Source organism: Electrona antarctica (genome assembly GCF_951216825.1).
Source record: "Electrona antarctica genome assembly, chromosome: 4".
NCBI lineage: Eukaryota > Metazoa > Chordata > Actinopteri > Myctophiformes > Myctophidae > Electrona > Electrona antarctica.
The window spans coordinates 31879368-31898346 of record NC_136809.1 but is presented as its reverse complement, the minus strand read 5'-3'; the positions used below and the strand labels follow the sequence as shown (position 1 = coordinate 31898346).

Below are 18979 nucleotides of genomic sequence, written 5' to 3'. Positions count from 1 at the left end.
ACAAAAGTGAGGCAAATTGTGATTTGCTCACCACGTGAGCTTGTAGATCACGATTTTGTTCTGGTAGCCTACATCTTTAAATCTTTTTGGAAGATTATTTTTTCCATATTAAAAACAAATTGTACTTTGTAATTTGTACTTTTGAATAGGCCTAGTTAAAGTATTTTTCAAAGTAGATAAGTGCTTTAATTCAAGTATACATTTGACAAGGCAACTTTAACTTGTACGTAGTTGAGCAATATTTGACCAGGAGCATCCATACTTTATTTCAAGTAGCCTTGTATCTAGTACTGGATATAATATACATAACAACTCTACTGTCCATTCATCTTTGTAAACAGTACCGGTCTCTTTGCACAATATGAAGACATTCACAATGTCACGTACGTAGCTAGGATGTCGATGTCTAGTTGTTCGCTGTCCACGTAAAAGAAGGGGCTGCCAGGGGTCAGTTTCACTTCAAAACTAGGAAGCACTAGTAGAAATAGGGAAGTGGAATTCACTTGACCGTTCATTCATATTTCATGTTTGCTTATTGTTGTATACATTCTAAAGTTTGAATATCAAACATTATACATAAATAAAAACTCTTACCGTATTCCTTGACCTCAAAGTCAGCCGAGTAGGTCTCCAGAGGGTTATTTTGGAAACGGGTCACCACCTTCCACACTCCAATACTGCATGTGCATGCACACACACACACACACACACACACACACACACACACACACACACACACACACACACACACACACACACACACACACACACACACACACACACACACCAAAAACATTAACAAAGGGATATTGCGACACAAAGATAGCACTAAGTCACACGTCTTAGTTTGGACTCTTATGTCTTATGTCAGCAGGATGGCTTGATCCACCAGAAGGTATAAGAAAAGAAAAACACCTGGCAATTTCTGGGATGTCATAATTTCCAGAGTGGAGCCCTGACTTCAAAGCGACGGTCTCCACTGGCAAAACGATGCCGTCAGGAGTCTGGTAAATGAAAACAATAGAAGGTAATTCGCATAATAAAGCATGTTGAGAACTGGGAATCTTTGCAAAGGGGGCCCGGTGTAAATCATTTTCTTGACCTTTTTCTTGAGCTTGCAGATCTGCTATTCATGGCGAATGTTCTCCACAGAATAGGCAGGCATGCTGGGGTTCAAGTGATTAGTATTACGCTTTTATTTTCATTTTGAATTAAGCATTCTGAAGTATAATTGTTATAATTGAACAGCTCAACTTTATGACACCAGCTCCTGTCTTAAATTGTAAAGCATTGGCAATGCTCTGATGAGAATTAACCCGTTAAAACTAAAGCATCTGTGTAACCACTTTAACCATTCATTTATACTTTGGCCAATAAAAAATAGCAGATGATATAGCATGTCACTTCGTGGTGTGCTATGAGCTAGTAGATCAGCTATTTTTGAAAAATCTTGAAAATGTATACAAATCTTTGAATATAGTATATATATAGTTCTTCCCAAAAAGAGTGCCAAGTTTTCCTCCAAGAGACCTTGGACTTTTTCTCTTAAGTGCCCAGTTCCGCTTTAGCAGTTACCGCCTGTGTTGCCTTGTGTTACACTAGAAGCTTGCGTGCCTGTGCTGCACTCACGTCTAATGCCACGCGTCGTGGCAATGCGATCTCAGTGAGACACAGTCACACACACACAGAAACCGTACATTTTCAATGAAGGCAGACAGCAATTATTTATCTTTGTCCATTGACCGTGTTGTATCTATGCTGGGCAGGTTGTGTGGGCGCTGTGTAATGGGTCCATCGCATCACGGAAAGGGAAACTGCGAACACCCACAAAGCTGGGTGTAGAATTTGGGGTGGATTGGACATTCCATTCGTGATTTGTGGCATTTTTTGTAAAATAGGCCCCTCCCACTAACATTAGAAGCCGATTTTAGAGCCGAACGATATGGACTATGACAATTGTGCCTGCAATGCCTGCATGTGGTGTTTTATTTGGATAGGTCCAGACAGAGATAAATTTGTTAAATTGAAGAAAGAAAAGAAATCAGAGCGATTGGTGCAGTCAGTGAGGAGCAGCGACAGTGTTTCAGACATTCACAGACAGACAAACAGACAGGAAACAAATAGCCACTCTGGTCAGATGACAAAGAAGTTGCTGCCCTGCCGTGGCTGTGACTATAACACATATATTTCAAATTCAAAATGAAGCTTTAAAGTTTAAAGTATAACACACACATCATCAACGTGATGTTGATGATAAAAGCAAATGGCCGGCCGGGTACGACACTCAGACTGCAGGTTCTTGATGAAGAGTACAGCTGACATGATTACAGAAAACAAACTGTAAATATGAATTCATGAGTGACGTCACACTGCACAGGACGGCATGTGGAAGATGGTAACACTAGACTGTAACGCTAAATGGTTGACGGTTGATGATAAAAATGTGTTGACCAGAATCAGAAATGATTCCACTAGACATTTAAGCATATACTGTATAGTGTATAGAGCAGGTCCTGACAGATTTTGACAAGTTGACACAAGCTGTAGCTGCAGCTATATATGCAGCTGATATATCATTGAACGAATGTTATGTTGTAAATACTGTACCATAATCTCAATAGAAATGGAGTCAGTTTGGTTAGCATTAGCAGGATCCCTCTCAATGGGCACCATGCCAGGATTCACAGCAAACATCCTGAAATTAACTGAGTTTGTCGAGGTGTGTGTGTGTGTGTGTGTGTGTGTGTGTGTGTGTGTGTGTGTGTGTGTGTGTGTGTGTGTGTGTGTGTGTGTGTGTGTGTGTGTGTGTGTGTGTGTGTGTGTGTGTGTGTGTGTGTGTGTGTGTCAGACAGACAGACAGACAGACAGACAGACAGTTTTGTCAATATTTATCAATCGCTTGTGTGCAAGAAACCCTCCCTGTTTGTTGAACAGTGAACTATAGTGAACTATAAATGCTATTTTAAAGTCATCATTTGTATATATTTTTTTTAATCACATTTATAATAATAATAACTAACTAACTGACTAACTACAAAAGTGTGCCTTCAGCCTGGCAGAGACAATAATAGCATTGCACTCCTATCATAATCTGAAAAGTCAGGGCTTCCAGAAACACCTTTGTGCCCTGTCCCCCAATGCACGCATATTTGTGTAGGCTACATTGTATATAAAACAAAAAATGTCCACCTTCTTTGGCATTCATGGCTAAAATGTTATGTTTAACAATCATATAGTAGTATAGTATTGTGCTAAGGCGGTGGACTGACCTTTAGTATTGGGGGTGTAGATGGTCTTATCTGTCTGGATGAAGATGTAACCAGACTGGAAGGAGACCATGACCACCTTCTCCAGCAGCCGTCCAGGGAACTGAGCTTGCAGGTGGACATACTGCTTCATGTTGGGATCCTTCTTAAATTTATCAGATGGGATCTGAAACCAGTACAGGCAGAATACATTGGCTTTACCCCAATTATATTTAAAAGTGACATTCAATTGTGGTATTCCGATTTCTTTACTTTAGTACAGTACCTACAGTATACCACAAATACTCAAGTAAAGTAAAAGTCTAAACTTTTCTTGAGTAAAACAAAGTACCAAAATATTGGCATCAAAATATAGTTTTAATGTTCAAAAACTAAAAGTACGTATCAAATGTCAATGCGTTGTGACTTCTGAGCTTGTAGATCAGCTATTTTAGAATAAACAAATTATAAAATATGGCTATTATGTTTTGCAATATTAATCTAAATCTAATCTAAAGTACCAACTTGTAACTAACATTTTCAACTTATTGTAGTTGTAATAATTTGCCTCATAGATTAGTTAAATTAAGTAAAATCACCTCAATTTATATTTATATTTAAGTACAATATTTTAGTAGAAATACTAATTTAGCCTACTTCCAATTTTGTTGAAACTTATTTTGATTTTGTAATAGCAAAATGGCGAATATAGATAATTCCACAGGAGTAAAACACATTTGCCGTGTGTCTTTTAAATACAGATTTATTCACCAGTTCCTAATTTCGATTTGGAAATTAAAATGTTCTACCACAATAATTACAATTTAAAGTTCAGATGAGACTTTTTAGAGGGCATAAAAAGTATTTATATTATACCGTAATATGTCCGATTGCTTGGAAGTTGTTGCCACTGTTAAGGGTTACAGATGTGGACTTCAACAGCCTTGAATTAGCCGGATAGTCCTTCACGTTGATTTCGATGACCTGGTCTGCACCTGTACAATCTTGACACTCCACAAAAATGTTTTCTGGAGATCCTACACGCAACACGTTAGGAGCAGACATCACCTGCCTGCAGACAGGAAAGGACAACGAGAGAGAGAGAGAGAGAGAGATAGGGGGGGGGGGGGGGGGGCTTAGAGAAGTGCCGGGAGGTTGCTGGTTCGATTCCCCGGACTGTGTTTCTATATTCAGGGTGGCGTTGCTGAAAATGAACACTCAGCTACGTACTATACCCTGGGTAAATAAAGAACAAAAAGGTAAAAAAGAAATATGATAAATTAGACCTCTATTACACCTTCTAATAGAGAAGTGTGTGCGTGCGTGAGCCAAAGTGGGTCATCATGTCCGTAGATCCATGCCAAAGACCCCAAAATAACCTCTGGCCTCTATATTTTCATTAAGTACTTTGCGTTTTGCCAATTATTTTGGGGTCCTCTTGCAATATCCTTACAGCCCACCAGTGGGCCCCAGCCCAGCCCACGGGTTGAGAATCGATGGTATAAAGGTCAACACAACTCATCAGGTCCTGCATGAACATTGACCACAATGACTAATCCACTGATCATCCTGGACAAGATCAATACTATATTTCATCATCGTTTTAGCTTTGCTTCTGACCGAATGCCTTTGATTGATTGATTGATTGAAAAATGTATTAACAGTTTGCAGAATTACAGTACATTTCAAGCACAAACTCAATACAAAGGCTGTTAACTGTGAGTGGACGACCCAATTAAGCATTACACTTGTTTCCAATAGGGTCCACCATGTTCAAATCATCAAAAACATTTAGAGACGTACAAATAGACACTTCTATATAGACAAAGGACAGAACAGGAATTCATCATAAAGGAGGTAAAAAGGGAAAAGAAACATATACAGTGAGGGAAAAAAAGGGGGGGGGGGGGGGGGGCGGTGGGGGGGATTCACGTTCAGCTCCGTTAATTAGTTTGTTTTCCTTGGAGGAGCTGCGTTGGGTCCCCAAGTCGGCTCCGTGGCCGTACCTTGAGTTGGCCTGCAGTATGTATACTGTATGTATACTGTATACTGTACTCATTTCCCTCTTAAATAAACAAATATAAGTAAAGAATGCACCACCAAAATTACATATATTTTTTACACGCGACCCCCAAACATGGGTCAGTTACTCGACGTTGCTACAGGTCTACTTACAATGGAGATGCATCAGCCAGATAAGAGAGGGTCAGAGAGGCCACACACAGCTGCCATAGTAAAGTCTCCAGCATCCTGCTTGCTGCCTACTCTGCTGTCAATGTGGTCTGAAACCACAGACACTTACTTTTATCCTCTTCACCCATTCCATGCAAACACACGCACGCACGCACGCACGCACGCACGCACGCACGCACGCACGCACGCGCACACGCACACGCACACGCACACGCACACGCACACACACACACACACACACACACACACACACACACACACACACACACACACACACACACACACACACACGTTTTCCCGGCACAGGAAGGTAAATAGCAGAAAATCAATAAGGCAGATTCCAGCAATGAAGATTGCGTGGTTCTGTGGTTTCCCCCTAATATAAAACATTGCACTTATTGGGGGTCAGAAGTAAAAAAATAAACAAAGAATCTGACCCGTCTGACTGTACTGTACTGTACTGTACTGTACTGTACTGTACTGTACTGTACTGTACTGTACTGTACTGTACTGTACTGTACTGTACTGTACTGTACAGCACCACTCACTTCAGAAGGGTCTGAGTTTTATATACTGTATATAACTGTACTGTACTGTACTGTACTGTACTGTACTGTACTGTACTGTACTGTACTGTACTGTACTGTACTGTACTGTACTGTACAAGCTCTCCTCCCTGGCCTCTGTGTGTGTGTGTGTGTGTGTGTGTGTGTGTGTGTGTGTGTGTGTGTGTGTGTGTGTGTGTGTGTGTGTGTGTGTGTGTGTGTGTGTGTGTGTGTGTGTGTGTGTGTGTGTGTGTTAGGCTGCACAACAGTGAGACTTGGTTGTGTGTTAGGCTGCGCAACAGTGACACTTGGTGGTGAAGATATGCTATTTCCGTGCTCAGACCCAGGGAGTCAGGGACACAGCCAGCCAGGGATACACATAGCTGTCTATAGCAGTGGTTGCAGTTGCACCACTCAAAAAGATACAAAAACACGTATTGATTTTTTTGACTATTTACCAGGTCACTGTTTGCACTGTCTGCATAGAGGGAATAGTGCCATTGAGTAACATTTGAGTCTGTCTGTCTGTCTGTCTGTCTGTCTGTCTGTCTGTCTGTCTGTCTGTCTGTCTGTCTGTCTGTCTGGGTCAGAACCCATTAGTGGGGGCTGCAGTGGCCGGTAGAGTGGCCGGTAGAGTGGCCGGTAGAGTGGCCGGTAGAGTGTCGAAGTGTCCTTCAGCAAGACACTGAACCCCTAATTGCTCCTGATGTGCTGGTTGGTGCCTTGCATGGTTTCCTCCGAAACCATGTTTCCTACATTTTAATTATTTAAAAACATACAAAAACATCCACCAAAATGCAATTTCTTTCATGAATTAAGAACAAATTCAATGGTTTTTCAAAATAATTTCATAAATAAATAATAAATATACTTGTCGTTTGGGTCCTGACCTGGGGTGAGATCACATTTCTCTTTTGGGTCTCAAGCTAAAAGGTTTGGGAACCATTGATCTATATTGGTTTACTTACAGGTGTAAAGAAGTGGGTGAAACCATTTGTTCCTGCGTAGGCTACACTCCATCAGTGTTCATGAGAAGAGAGAGATAGATAGGGAACTTTGACGGTGGAGAGGGCCACTATAGTTCCCCACTCACTCCAGAGGGCCATTCAAGTTCCACACTCACTCCAGAGGGCCACATTGCATATTACTGTCGTAGCAAAAATAGACAATCTACAGGCTCAAGACGCGTTTTGAGCTTGTAGATCGGCTATTTTTGCTATATCTGAATTGAAATCCTGAAGTATTTTTTTGCTATTTTTTAAATGGAATGCTGAAAAGTATGAATGTTTATGTTTATTCAACTTTCAGCATGATCACAGGTTTTAAAAGACAGGTGCCTTTAAATACACTGAATTATTTTGCCGATCACAAATATAAAACTTCAAATCTAAAATGCAATAGCCTATCTAAAAATCCAAATGGTGTAAAACTCAAATCTAAAATCCACTATCATTTAAAAGTCCACACATATATGGGATTGGTGATTTTCTGTATCTCTCAGTTCTGCATGATGGGGTGTCCAGGTCGTCTCCATTTCTAGTTTGACGTCCAGAGATCTCTTTTCTGAGGGGAGGAAGCCAGTTCCTGAAGTTAGATTTGAACAGCTCCTCTGTATCCCGAGGTGCAAGCCCGTTTTTGGACTCTTTCCAGACTTTTAGTCTGGCTGGCAGTCAAGGAACTGTGTCAGACTGGGGCTGCATATTCCAGCACCGGGCGCACGTAGCCTGTGTAGATTGAAACCACTTACTTTTGAAGTAAGTGGTGAACACTCAGCTACGTACTATACCCTGGGTAAATAAAGAACAAAAAGGTAAAAAAGAAATATGATAAATTAGACCTCTATTACACCTTCTAATAGAGAAGTGTGTGCGTGCGTGAGCCAAAGTGGGTCATCATGTCCGTAGATCCATGCCAAAGACCCCAAAATAACCTCTGGCCTCTATATTTTCATTAAGTACTTTGCGTTTTGCCAATTATTTTGGGGTCCTCGACAGAGTACAGCATCTTGCAATGGGTCTGGTCCACAAGATTCGATACACCACCAAGATACCCATGTACCTGTCTAGATACTTCCTTAATGTTAACGAAGTCCACACCCACAACACCAGAGGGAGTGCAACGAACCATGTACAACCCAGATTCGGCACAAACAAGGGACTAAATTCTTTTCGCTCCTATGCCACCAAAATGTGGAACGCCCTACCAACTGTCATTAAGACATGCGAATCCCTTGACTCTTTCAAAACCGCTCTCAAAGGGCACCTACGGACGGCTGCAATTCGAAACTGGCCCCTGTAAAATCGGAATCCCTCAAACACGAACGCAAGGACAACACTAGAGACGGTCGCGGCCACACAGCCAACTCAAGGTATGGCCACTGAGCCAACTTGGGGACCCAACGCAAGGACAACACAAGAGACGGTCACGGCCACAGAGCCAACTCAAGGTACGGCCACGGAGCCGACTTGGGGACCCAACGCAGCTCCTCCAAGGAAAACAAACAAATGAACGGAGCTGAACGTGAATCCCCCCCACCGCCCACCCCTTTTTTTCCCCTCACTGTATATGTTTCTTTTCCCTTTTTACCTCCTTTATGATGAATTCCTGTTCTGTCTATAGAAGTGTCTATTTGTACGTCTCTAAATGTTTTGATGATTTGAACATGGTGGACCCTATTGGAAACAAGTGTAATGCTTAATTGGGTCGTCCACTCACAGTTAACAGCCTTTGTATTGAGTTTGTGCTTGAAATGTACTGTAATTCTGCAAACTGTTAATAAATTCTTCAATCAATCAATCAATATCCTTACAGCCCACCAGTGGGCCCCAGCCCAGCCCACGGGTTGAGAATCGATGGTATAAAGGTCAACACAACTCATCAGGTCCTGCATGAACATTGACCACAATGACTAATCCACTGATCATCCTGGACAAGATCAATACTATATTTCATCATTGTTTTAGCTTTGCTTCTGACCGAATGCCTTTGATTGATTGATTGATTGAAAAATGTATTAACAGTTTGCAGAATTACAGTACATTTCAAGCACAAACTCAATACAAAGGCTGTTAACTGTGAGTGGACGACCCAATTAAGCATTACACTTGTTTCCAATAGGGTCCACCATGTTCAAATCCCGGAGGGCGCTGTTGATCAGTGCTAGGAAGATTATAGGCCCTAATACGGTTCCCTGTGCGACTCCACATGTGGGGTATTCCCAATCAGACAGGTGTCCTTGGTAGCGCACTTTTTGTTGCCGATCAGTCATGAAGCTGCAAATCCATGGAATCAGACCTGGTCTCACTCCTAAATCAAGGAGACACTGCACTGCCACTGTGTGGTCTACAGCATCGAAGGCCTTGGCAAAGTCTGTTGTAATTACTGTGCACACTGAGCCAGCAACATCACTGGACCTATAAACAAAGTCCATTAAACTGACTAGATTGTGTGTTGTGGAACGGTTCTGTCGGCTGCCAAACTGCATGGGGTCTAGATTTGGCGTGATGTCGTTAAGAATCCAGTTCCCAGCAAAATGTTCACATATTTTTGAGAGTTGAGCTGTTAATGAGATCGGTCTCAATTCATCTATGTTGCATGGGGACGATTTTGGTATAGGGACAACAGTAGCCTCTTTCCATTGTCTAGGAACGACCCCTTCATCAAATGAACTGTTGATGATGTCACAAAGAGGAATACTGATCTCACATGCAAACTCTTTCAATATTATGGGGTAACATTTGTATTTAATTTCAAATACGTTTCAAATGCCTTTAATTATAGTTATGTTAACTTTATGACTCATTAAGCTACTAATATAGACTGAAGTAATTAAAGTGAGTCATGTTTGCATGTTTGGAATTGTAACAGCTGAAATTATCAGTATTCCGACATTAACCTGAGGGCCACATTAAGTGATGGAGGTCGCATGTGGCCCCCGGCCACCATGTATGCCCTGGAGCAGGAGTTGAGAGGTAAAAGAAAACAAAAAGAACACAGGTCACAATGACTCACATAATCAAATAAGATAGCTAGCAGCACTGAGTTTGTAACATAAGAATAGATAATGGATGCAGTGTAACTGTGCTTAAAGCACCAAGGACTCTAGCTATTTGAACATGATTACGTTTTGTTTGGTTAGTGATCCTGAATAGGCCACGCCAACTGATCAAATGGTGTCCCAAGAAGACTCACTGTTTTGAGTCAGCAAACATTGCCTTAAAGGGGCATTCCACTCATTTTCTGAGCTGTTGTGTGGAAATAATAAAAAGGTTCCCCCATTCTGTGTTTCCTAGAACTAGAGGTCTGAAAAAAATCATTAACATGGTGAAACATGTTTCACCATGTTAATGATTTTTTTTCATAATTACAGTTCTAGGAAACACAAAATGGGGGGACTTTTTATTATTTCCACACAACAGCTCTAAGGTATATTAATGACATAGTAAAATGTTGAAAATGGGTGGTTTTCCCCTTTAACTCTCACAGAAGGCCATTTCTTTCTAATTATTAAACCCAGTTCTGTGTAAGTATACTTGTGTTCTGTTGTCAATCAATGCAAATTTCCCATAGATCAATTTCATTTGTTGTTGTTGTTGTTGTTGTTGTTGTTGGTGTGTGTGTGTGTGTGTGTGTGTGTGTGTGTGTGTGTGTGTGTGTGTGTGTGTGTGTGTGTGTGTGTGTGTGTGTGTGTGTGTGTGTGTGTGTGTGTGTGTGTGTGTGTGTGTGTGTGCGCGCGCGTGCGTGCGTGCGTGCGCGTGTGTGTGTGTGTGTGTGTGTGTGAGAGAGAGAGAGAGAGAGAGAGAGAGAGATTTGACACCTAGGCTAGCTCGATAAGCTGATTGGTGCAAGTTGTGCATGTGACCATGGCTATTTGCATATGGACAGGTGAGCGTGGGAGAGAACTGTTTCACCATACTGTATGATTTGGACACACCGATCACTTCACTGGAGCATGAGATGTGCCTAGTCTTCACCACTCATCTTGGTAGACTGCAGCCTACTATTAATGACAGGTGAGTGACTGGGTTCATTGGAAAAATGCGTTTCTCTGTTATAGTAGCCTGTCCCTTGAATTATTACACCTGCCGCCATACAATGTTGTATAGCAGGTTAAGCGATGTAACCCATTTGGGTTGAGAACAACTTTAGGAGGAAACTATTGTCTATAAAGCTAGGTTTTATAGTCAAGAGGAGCTCCTATTGTCGGAGTCGTTATTGTTTTAAACACGTTTTCTTGCTCATGTTGACGCGCTTGTCAGAACAATGAGATAGCCTACCTGTGCTGCCTGGTTTTAGAGAAGTCTGATCAAACAGGTGCAACAGGATCGGCGGCATTCCTGCTGCTGCGAGTGCGCCGTGCATTCGTCCGTGTCCTGGTGTGGTGTCCATGCCAGGTGATCGCGCCACCGAAGTTATGTATTTAGTGTGGTCATTGACGTGTAACCTTTTATTCCAAGTTGCGCGCTCCTTTTATTAATCAATATAATCCGACTATCATCTGCGAGACGTGAGTGCGTGGATGGGCATGATCGTAGGCTAGTCTACTCTGGGCATGCAGTTTCTTTTCGGTGTTGTTTGAAACGAGGTGTGATAGAATGATGGCGATTGGATGTGCTCGTTCTGACACAATAGGCCTAAGGGTTTGGATAGGTTACCTGAGTATACTTATTCAGTAGGCTATATCGAGAGGTCATATTTCAGCACATATAAGGCTATAAGGTTGCTGCAATATATTGTCTTTACCCGCAGTGATTAATTATACAGTTATTTCTAGCTTTGCCTTCATTGTTATGTATTAGGTTAGGGATTTGTCATTTGAACCAAGCTCAGTTTGTGGTTTATTTTTTTTTCACTTGGTTGAGCCCATCACTGAAGAAGGAAATATTTGAGTTTAACTATAAATTCTCTTTTTTTTTCAGATGCTCACCTGTCAGATATTGATGGATGCTCTATTGGCACAGATGTGATGATTACTTGATTTAACTAACTTCTTTCCTTCGGGAGGTGAGTTTAGGCTGCTGGTGCATAGTGGCCTCATTATGGCAGATCTGTTATTCTCAATCACTATATGCTTGCATGTGTCCATTGTGTTTTAAATTGAACTGAAATGAAGCAGACATTGAAATAATCTTATTTCAATCATACTGAAATTGTTAACCTTTTATTTTTCACCCGTTACAATTTGACAGCCCGGACCTCCATTTCACCTCCCCTGGGCTTGCTGTGATGGTGTTGCAGGAGTTTCTCCCGTCGACAGTGTCGGTGCTTGTGTCCACGTCACTGTCCCTACTCAGCCTGTCCCTGGTTCTGATGGTGTGTGTCATCCGGAAGAAAAGGCGGCTGGAGGGTGCATATAGGCCCAGTGCCGAGGAGAAAAAACAGACTGGAACAGCAGGATCAGAGCGCCCAGGACTGCCCCTTCCGCTGCCCAAGGAGGAACGCCTCATATGACACAACCCCGTGTTCACGGTTCACGCGGATGCCCGCATCGTTACCACACCTGAACACTGGGCCCTTCCTCGTCCACAGTAAAGTCCTCGATGAGAAAATGTCAATGTCCATTTTGGTTATTTGTATACTGACTTTAATTTAACACTGAGGATTTTGCTGTGTGTTTGGAAAGTGGTCAAATGTGTGTAAACTTTTTATTCTGAATGGATTCCTCCATTTTTCTTCAGTAGTACCAGGCTGTGCCATGTTTTACTCTTTGTGCCATTACCATACTCTTATAGACTCGCCCTTCTGTTTATCTGCACTTCACCTTATGTTCATCTGCATCCAAGATTGTGTAAACATTAACCACTTAAAGAGTAGGCTACAAAAACAATTAAAGCAGACATGTTTTGCTGTACTTGGACTTTCCTTTCTTCCCTAAACCAAGTTTTGTTGGAAAAAATAACTGATCTGTGAGCTTGTAGATCTACTATTTAATTGGCTAATGTTGGCCCCAGAATTTGGATGATGGGGTAAAAAATAATAATATTCAATGTCCAAATACAGTAGGTGGCATGTGATCTAGTGGCACATTAAAAACCTTGCACATCACCCCATATATGAAGTGAAGTATTTTTTATTTTTTTGTACTTGTATAGATGTACTGTATTTATATGTATTTTAAAAAAACCTAATTTTGTATCTAAAAGGCTATTTTCATGATCTGAGGTGTAATGATTATTAAAGAAAAATCATGATTCTGATGTTGTTGAAATCTGAATGGATTAAACAAAAACAAATGTAAGAATGTGTTTACATGACATCTTCTGTGGTCAGTCCAGGAATTTGTGTGGGATTTGCTACCTAGTGTGGGATTTGCTACCTCTAGTGAATAGCCTAAATTCCAAGAGCCAGGTTCAGTATGATTTGGTTAGTTAAGTATAAGTCAATGTATTGACGACTGTGATGGGAATGTTTGATTAGACATGTTTATTCATTCCTTAGAATATTTTTGGTCTATTGATTGTGAATGGCCCCACATTTTATGCAGTGTAATGGTCATCACAAACGGCAATTCATCTTCAGTCATTGCATCAATCAGAAGACGTAAGTGCTTGCTAAATAATTTTCATGATAGTGGCAAGATAACCTGCCAGTCAGATGCCGAGCCGTTCTGCCTCAAATCTTTTCTTCAGCTCAGAGACCTTGACAGGTTGCAGGACTTCCTTAGTATTTTCTGACAAGTCATCCTTAACAAATGGGGTGATTGACTCCTTTGAAAGGGAATTCTGCAAATTCTCTCTGCCTCTATGCCGTATGTTCAGGGTCCTTTCAGATTGAGCCAAGCTGCTGGCCATGGACCTGTTCTCAAGGATTTGCCTGAAGGAGTTGGACTGGAATCGCTTAACAGAAGATACCACCTCTTGTTCCTCATTTTCCCGATGTCTGCCATCTCTTTTCTCTTCAACTGAGGAAGGTTTGGAGTCTGGGTCAACTGCAAGGTTCTGAGGCTGAGGAGATGTGGTGTCCAGGTTGGCTGTGTCATCCTGCCACTGGTGGTGGTCCACCACATCCACACTATTAAGGTGATAGTCATGCTGAGTGTCCCCTGTCCCTCTGATCCTGGATAAAGATCCTGTCACCCCCTTATCTTCATTTTGTTCCCTCAGCAGATCATTCTGCCTTTGAACTGCATTCTCTGTTAATCTCTTCGCCTCTGCACTCGCCCTGACCTCCTCACTGCAGCCTCTGTCCTCTACCTTGCTGGACCCCAAACCGTTACACTCCTGCTTCTCAATCTCTTCAGCACCAACTTTCATGTCCTGCTGTCCTGTCTCCTTCACTTCCTCTGCTATGACTTTCTTACTGTCTGATCTGATGTTAATTTCTTCTTCTTTCCATTTCATTGGCACCTCCGTTACCTCCTCTCTCTTTCCTTGGACCTCCCCCTCCTCTCTACACTCTCTTGGTCCAGTTTCTTCCAACCAGACTTTCTTCCATTCCAGCAGACTCTCGGGCTCCTCTTCTGGTACGCAGGCGTCAAAGCTCAACCAGTCCTCTGTCACTTCTGATTGTAGCCCCTCCTCCAGGTTCCAGCTGTGCAGACTGTCACTGCCGCCGATAGATAGTGACAGACTCTCCTGGCTGGGGGTCACCAGGCTCTTCTGTAAAGTACAAACAAAGTTAATGATGATTCTATCACACCATCGATGAGACCATTCTTCGGTGCATGCCCTCACTCACTCAAGGTATAAATGCTTTAAAACTTCTCACACATGTGGCCAAATAGTGCAAATAGCAATGTAATATTAATAGAAAATTGGCATAATTATATGGCATATGAGCCACACATGACAACTTATTAAATTAATTTATGACTTACGCTTTTCTTGTAATATATCGAGGAAATAATACTGGATTTCAGATATATTAAAAAAATACCTTTCTGTATGGCAGCTTTGTGATGTAGTCATGGCTGTCGAGTGCAAACAGATCCAGGCTGCGCGTGCCGTACAGCAGGCCGCACTCACGGGAGCTCCGAGAGCTAAGCGTTTCAAAGATCTCTCCCAACAGGTCCATCTCCTCTGGGTCACACAGCTGGGACTCTTCACCGTCCTCTTCATCCTTTTGGAGGTCAGAATCACACCCAGCCACTGGCCTGCTGGTCACAGCACTGAGATAGACAAAGGACAGACATGCAAGAGCCACAGTCAAGGATATTTTGTGTTATCTGTAGAATATTTTAGGACTTTATAGTTCCCAGAATCTCACACACCAATCAGCTTATCGATCGAGCTAGCCTAGGTGTCAAATGTCTCTCACACTGTCACACACGTGCGCACGTACACGCGCGTACGCACACACACACACACTCTCCCCCACTGTTTCTCATTTTGTTACCCGTCCCAAGCGTCCTTGCTGTCCTCATCTGTTCTCTGCTCCTCTCTGGAAGCCCTGTGTGTGTGAGCAGGTCGACGGGGACGAGACTAGCATAATGCCACATACAGTAATACAGCAAAGCAAGGCATGGCCACAAATCATCCACCAACATTTATGGTAGATACATACAGTATAGGCATGGATCATACATCAGCATTGGACATAGAGAGCAATGCAACATGCAGAGCGGCAGTAACGGACAGAAAACAAAAAAAGGAGATGTTACTTCAACCAGTTATTCCTATTCAAGAAACGTTTTTGAAAACACGTTAAATGCTAAAGATAGCGATGCCGGGGTTAATTAAAGTGGTTAATCTCTTACAATATGTTATTATCACCACTGACGATTTTATTGTGTACTGTACACAGGATGATCGGCTGCATGTGTTACATGGTCAGATGGGCGGGCGCATGCATTTTCAGAGTATGTTTATTAATCAATTTTGAACCGGCTTGGATCAATGAACTAAAGTAGTACACTTAAAATTCCTCTTTATCAGTGTCTCAATGAAAACAATGATTTTTTCCTTTTTCTTTTACATGAAGTTATATTCATAAAAGTGTTACTTGGGGGCCCACTTGCAACATTCTGCCAGACAGCCCACCAGTGGGCCCCGGCTCACAGGTAGGCTGTGCTGGGACTCTCACCCAGAGGCGTATCTACAATAAGGCGAGGACAGGCGTCCGCCTGTCAAATCCATTTTCTGCCTGGCCAAAATCCATACACTGAGGACAAAAACAAGACCTGAGAACTATTAGTGGACAGCGGACTGGCCGTTGTGCATATGCGCGACCCTCAATCACCCATTCGAATGCAAAGGCATGCCTTTCAGCCTTTGTATGCTACTGTCTGGCAGGTATATCTCTTTGAAAACCTTTAGTGCTACTGATTGTGCGCAGGGGGGACGACAATTAACACATCTTGCCTGCCCAAAATGTAATTCTTGCCTGCCCAAAATGTAATTCCTGGAAACGCCACTGCTCTCACCATTCCAAAGTGTTGCGTGATTGGCAGACGGTTCTGCAGACAGTCTGACCGGCGGAATGCTACTGACCCACCCCTCTGAAGAGCGGGGGTTTCACAGTGGTCCTACATGACACACACACATGTGCGCACACACGCACGCACGCACGCACACGCGCACACGCACACACGCACACACACACACACACACACACACACACACACACACACACACACACACACACACACACACACACACACACACACAATGTAATGACATCTCAACCATGGCAGAAGTTGCATCTACTATGGCTGGGTGATAAGATCAATATCACGATTAATGGACGATTATATAAAAGAAAGGGGGTGGGGTGGTAGCCAAACTACAGTCTCTGTTCAATGATAGATTTAAGGTCTATTCACAAGAAATCTTAAAAGCCAACCTACAATGTTGCAGGCTTGTAGATCTGCTCATTTTGTGAAAAATGTACCATGTTTTTGCCTATAATGACATTCCCAAAGTAGGGACGCCATGTTTGAAGTGGTTAATGTAACCCTGATAATGAACATTATGCACTTCATGGATACATGAACATTGAGGGCATGCCCAGCACACATACAGTTTTGCACACACCTTGTGTAACAGCAGGTTCTTTAATCCACGTTTGGTGAAACCTTTGGCCTTGAAGAGATTAATAGGATTATCAAACAAGTTGCTTTTGTGATATAGGCTAGGTAGCCTCCGATCACACACATAAATGTCCCAACAAAGAATACACATACACACACACACACACACTCCAGGAAATTTTAATTTAATTTAATGTAGCCTATTGTGTTTTGCATTTTGTATTTCAGTTTTGTATTGTATTGTATTTACCGTCATGTTGGCCTTGGATTTCATATTGAGGATGAGTGCGCCTCCTCCTTTCTGTATAAAATGCAAATGCATCCGTGTCATCTTCCTTTCAATTCCAACATTCGAGTTACATGTTCAAATATTTCAGTTGTAGTGACTCGCTGTTACCTTTAGGTTACCTACAAGCTGCTTGTAAGATGTGTTGCCCCCTAGTGACAGACAGGAGATAAAGGAATTGAGTTGAAGGGTTCAAAAGGTCATACATGAGACCTTTGACCTTTACAGTCCATGCTGGAGACATGAAAAATACAGACACGCACGCACCTGTTCTACACTGTCGAATTTCTTCTTCAAAGAGGTCATCTGGTTCTTCTCCCTTGTTCAGAAGCTCCAGACGTTCATCAATAAACTGAAAATGTATGTTCTGTCATCAGGAAGTACAGTAAAGTGTCTTGTAATACTAGGGTATTTAGGTGTATCTGGTGTTTCACATGAACCTCCAAAAGTCTATAACAAAAAGTTAAAAACCTGTCCAAAAATGTATATGGTATTTAGAAAATGATTTTAAAATACAATTGAGATATAATTTATTTCCATACCATTTAAATATTTTCTTTAAAATTATACTTTTGGCCATTTTTGTCAATTTTGCAACAAGACAGATTTCATATGCATTATGTAATATGCTCACAGTTGCCTGTGAGATTGTCACATATTTACTTCTAATTCTTATCCAAAGAAACAACATAGGCCTACAAGTTACAACATCTATACAGTATTTGAATATTAAACACTACCTTTAATCAGTCCTTTAATTATGAAGTTAAAACAAAAGAATGCCTTCAACAATGTCAAATAAAACATTGAAGGTTCTCAACGTTGGGTCCGGGGACCACCAGGTGTCCAAATAGAACCTTACAGGTCTGTAACTCTGAGAGAATCCATTTGGTTCCATCTGTACACAATTAACGCTGAGGATTTTACAGTGTAGATTGGGGTCCCAAAGATTTAAAAAAATAAATTGTTCCATTGGGTTTCCGGACCAGATGTTGCGAAACAGTGAAATAAATAAATGACTAATGTCTGTCATTTACTGTACTGTACAATACATCACCTGACTGTGATTTCAGAGTGTGTGGGGTGAGGATACCCAACTTGTCCTGCAGAGGGCAGTAGTGTATATGGTGGGTGAGAGGTGTTGGGCAGCGATAGCGTACCTGTTTGAAGAACTGCAAATGCACAGCTCCCTGTAGGAACTGTGTCATAGCGGGAGACTTGTGGAGTAGAAACAGCTCTTCATTAAAGCACTTCTCACTCTCCTCCTGATCAGAGAGACGGAGAGAGAGAGTAGAGTGAGTTCATCACCAACATAAACAGTGGTGTTAATAATAATAACTAAGTATATTTACTACAATTTTGAGGTGCTTTTAATACTTCCACTATCCACCACATCTCAGAGGCAAATGAATTGATAAATGAATTGTCATAGGCTAAGAAGCTATACCCAGCAGCACAAGAAGTAGGCAAATGTACAATAACAAAGTGATGAACACATTACACAGCTGCAAATAGTACATACATTTGGTACTTTATTGTGATACCAAATACATTTCTACTTTTTCTCGAGTCAATTTTTGATTATTGTGTTATTGCTGGATTAAATCAGAGTACTTCTATTATTATATCTATAGTAAAACGAGCTGTATGAAGAGGTCAGGTGCACTCATTAATGTAGGGGCAGTGTCAGGGATGTTTAGTTTGACCTTTGCGTCTTGCAGGGCATCCTTATAGCCACCGAACA

The 18979-nt window shown here is 41.8% G+C and overlaps 2 protein-coding genes across 4 annotated transcripts in view; both read right to left on the bottom strand.

The window, feature by feature from the left end:
- The window catches only part of LOC306921254 (complement C3-like), a gene marked incomplete at its 5' end in the record, with an annotated part of 28807 nt that extends 24497 nt beyond the window's left edge, over positions 1-4310 (bottom strand). The window contains 6 exons of the mRNA XM_079498364.1: positions 388-475; positions 595-677; positions 916-1004; positions 2608-2705; positions 3270-3432; positions 4122-4310. Coding sequence (XP_079354490.1) covers positions 388-475; positions 595-677; positions 916-1004; positions 2608-2705; positions 3270-3432; positions 4122-4310 — 710 coding nt within the window. The remainder of the gene's footprint in view (positions 1-387; positions 476-594; positions 678-915; positions 1005-2607; positions 2706-3269; positions 3433-4121) is intronic.
- An 8547-nt stretch (positions 4311-12857) lies between these two features.
- The window catches only part of dennd1c (DENN domain containing 1C), an 11042-nt gene continuing 4920 nt past the window's right edge, over positions 12858-18979 (bottom strand). For 2 of the 3 annotated variants that reach the window (XM_079500230.1, XM_079500231.1), the window contains exons 13-22: positions 18942-18979; positions 18396-18500; positions 17503-17587; positions 17347-17387; positions 17200-17250; positions 16954-17001; positions 16344-16445; positions 15317-15402; positions 14858-15089; positions 12858-14580 (exon numbers count right to left, since the gene is read on the bottom strand). The exon at positions 18942-18979 is cut by the window's right edge and continues 88 nt beyond it. In XM_079500230.1, coding sequence (XP_079356356.1) covers positions 13573-14580; positions 14858-15089; positions 15317-15402; positions 16344-16445; positions 16954-17001; positions 17200-17250; positions 17347-17387; positions 17503-17587; positions 18396-18500; positions 18942-18979 — 1796 coding nt within the window. In that variant the 3' untranslated portion in view covers positions 12858-13572. The remainder of the gene's footprint in view (positions 14581-14857; positions 15090-15316; positions 15403-16343; positions 16446-16953; positions 17002-17199; positions 17251-17346; positions 17388-17502; positions 17588-18395; positions 18501-18941) is intronic. The other variant, XM_079500232.1, reaches the window with a different exon arrangement.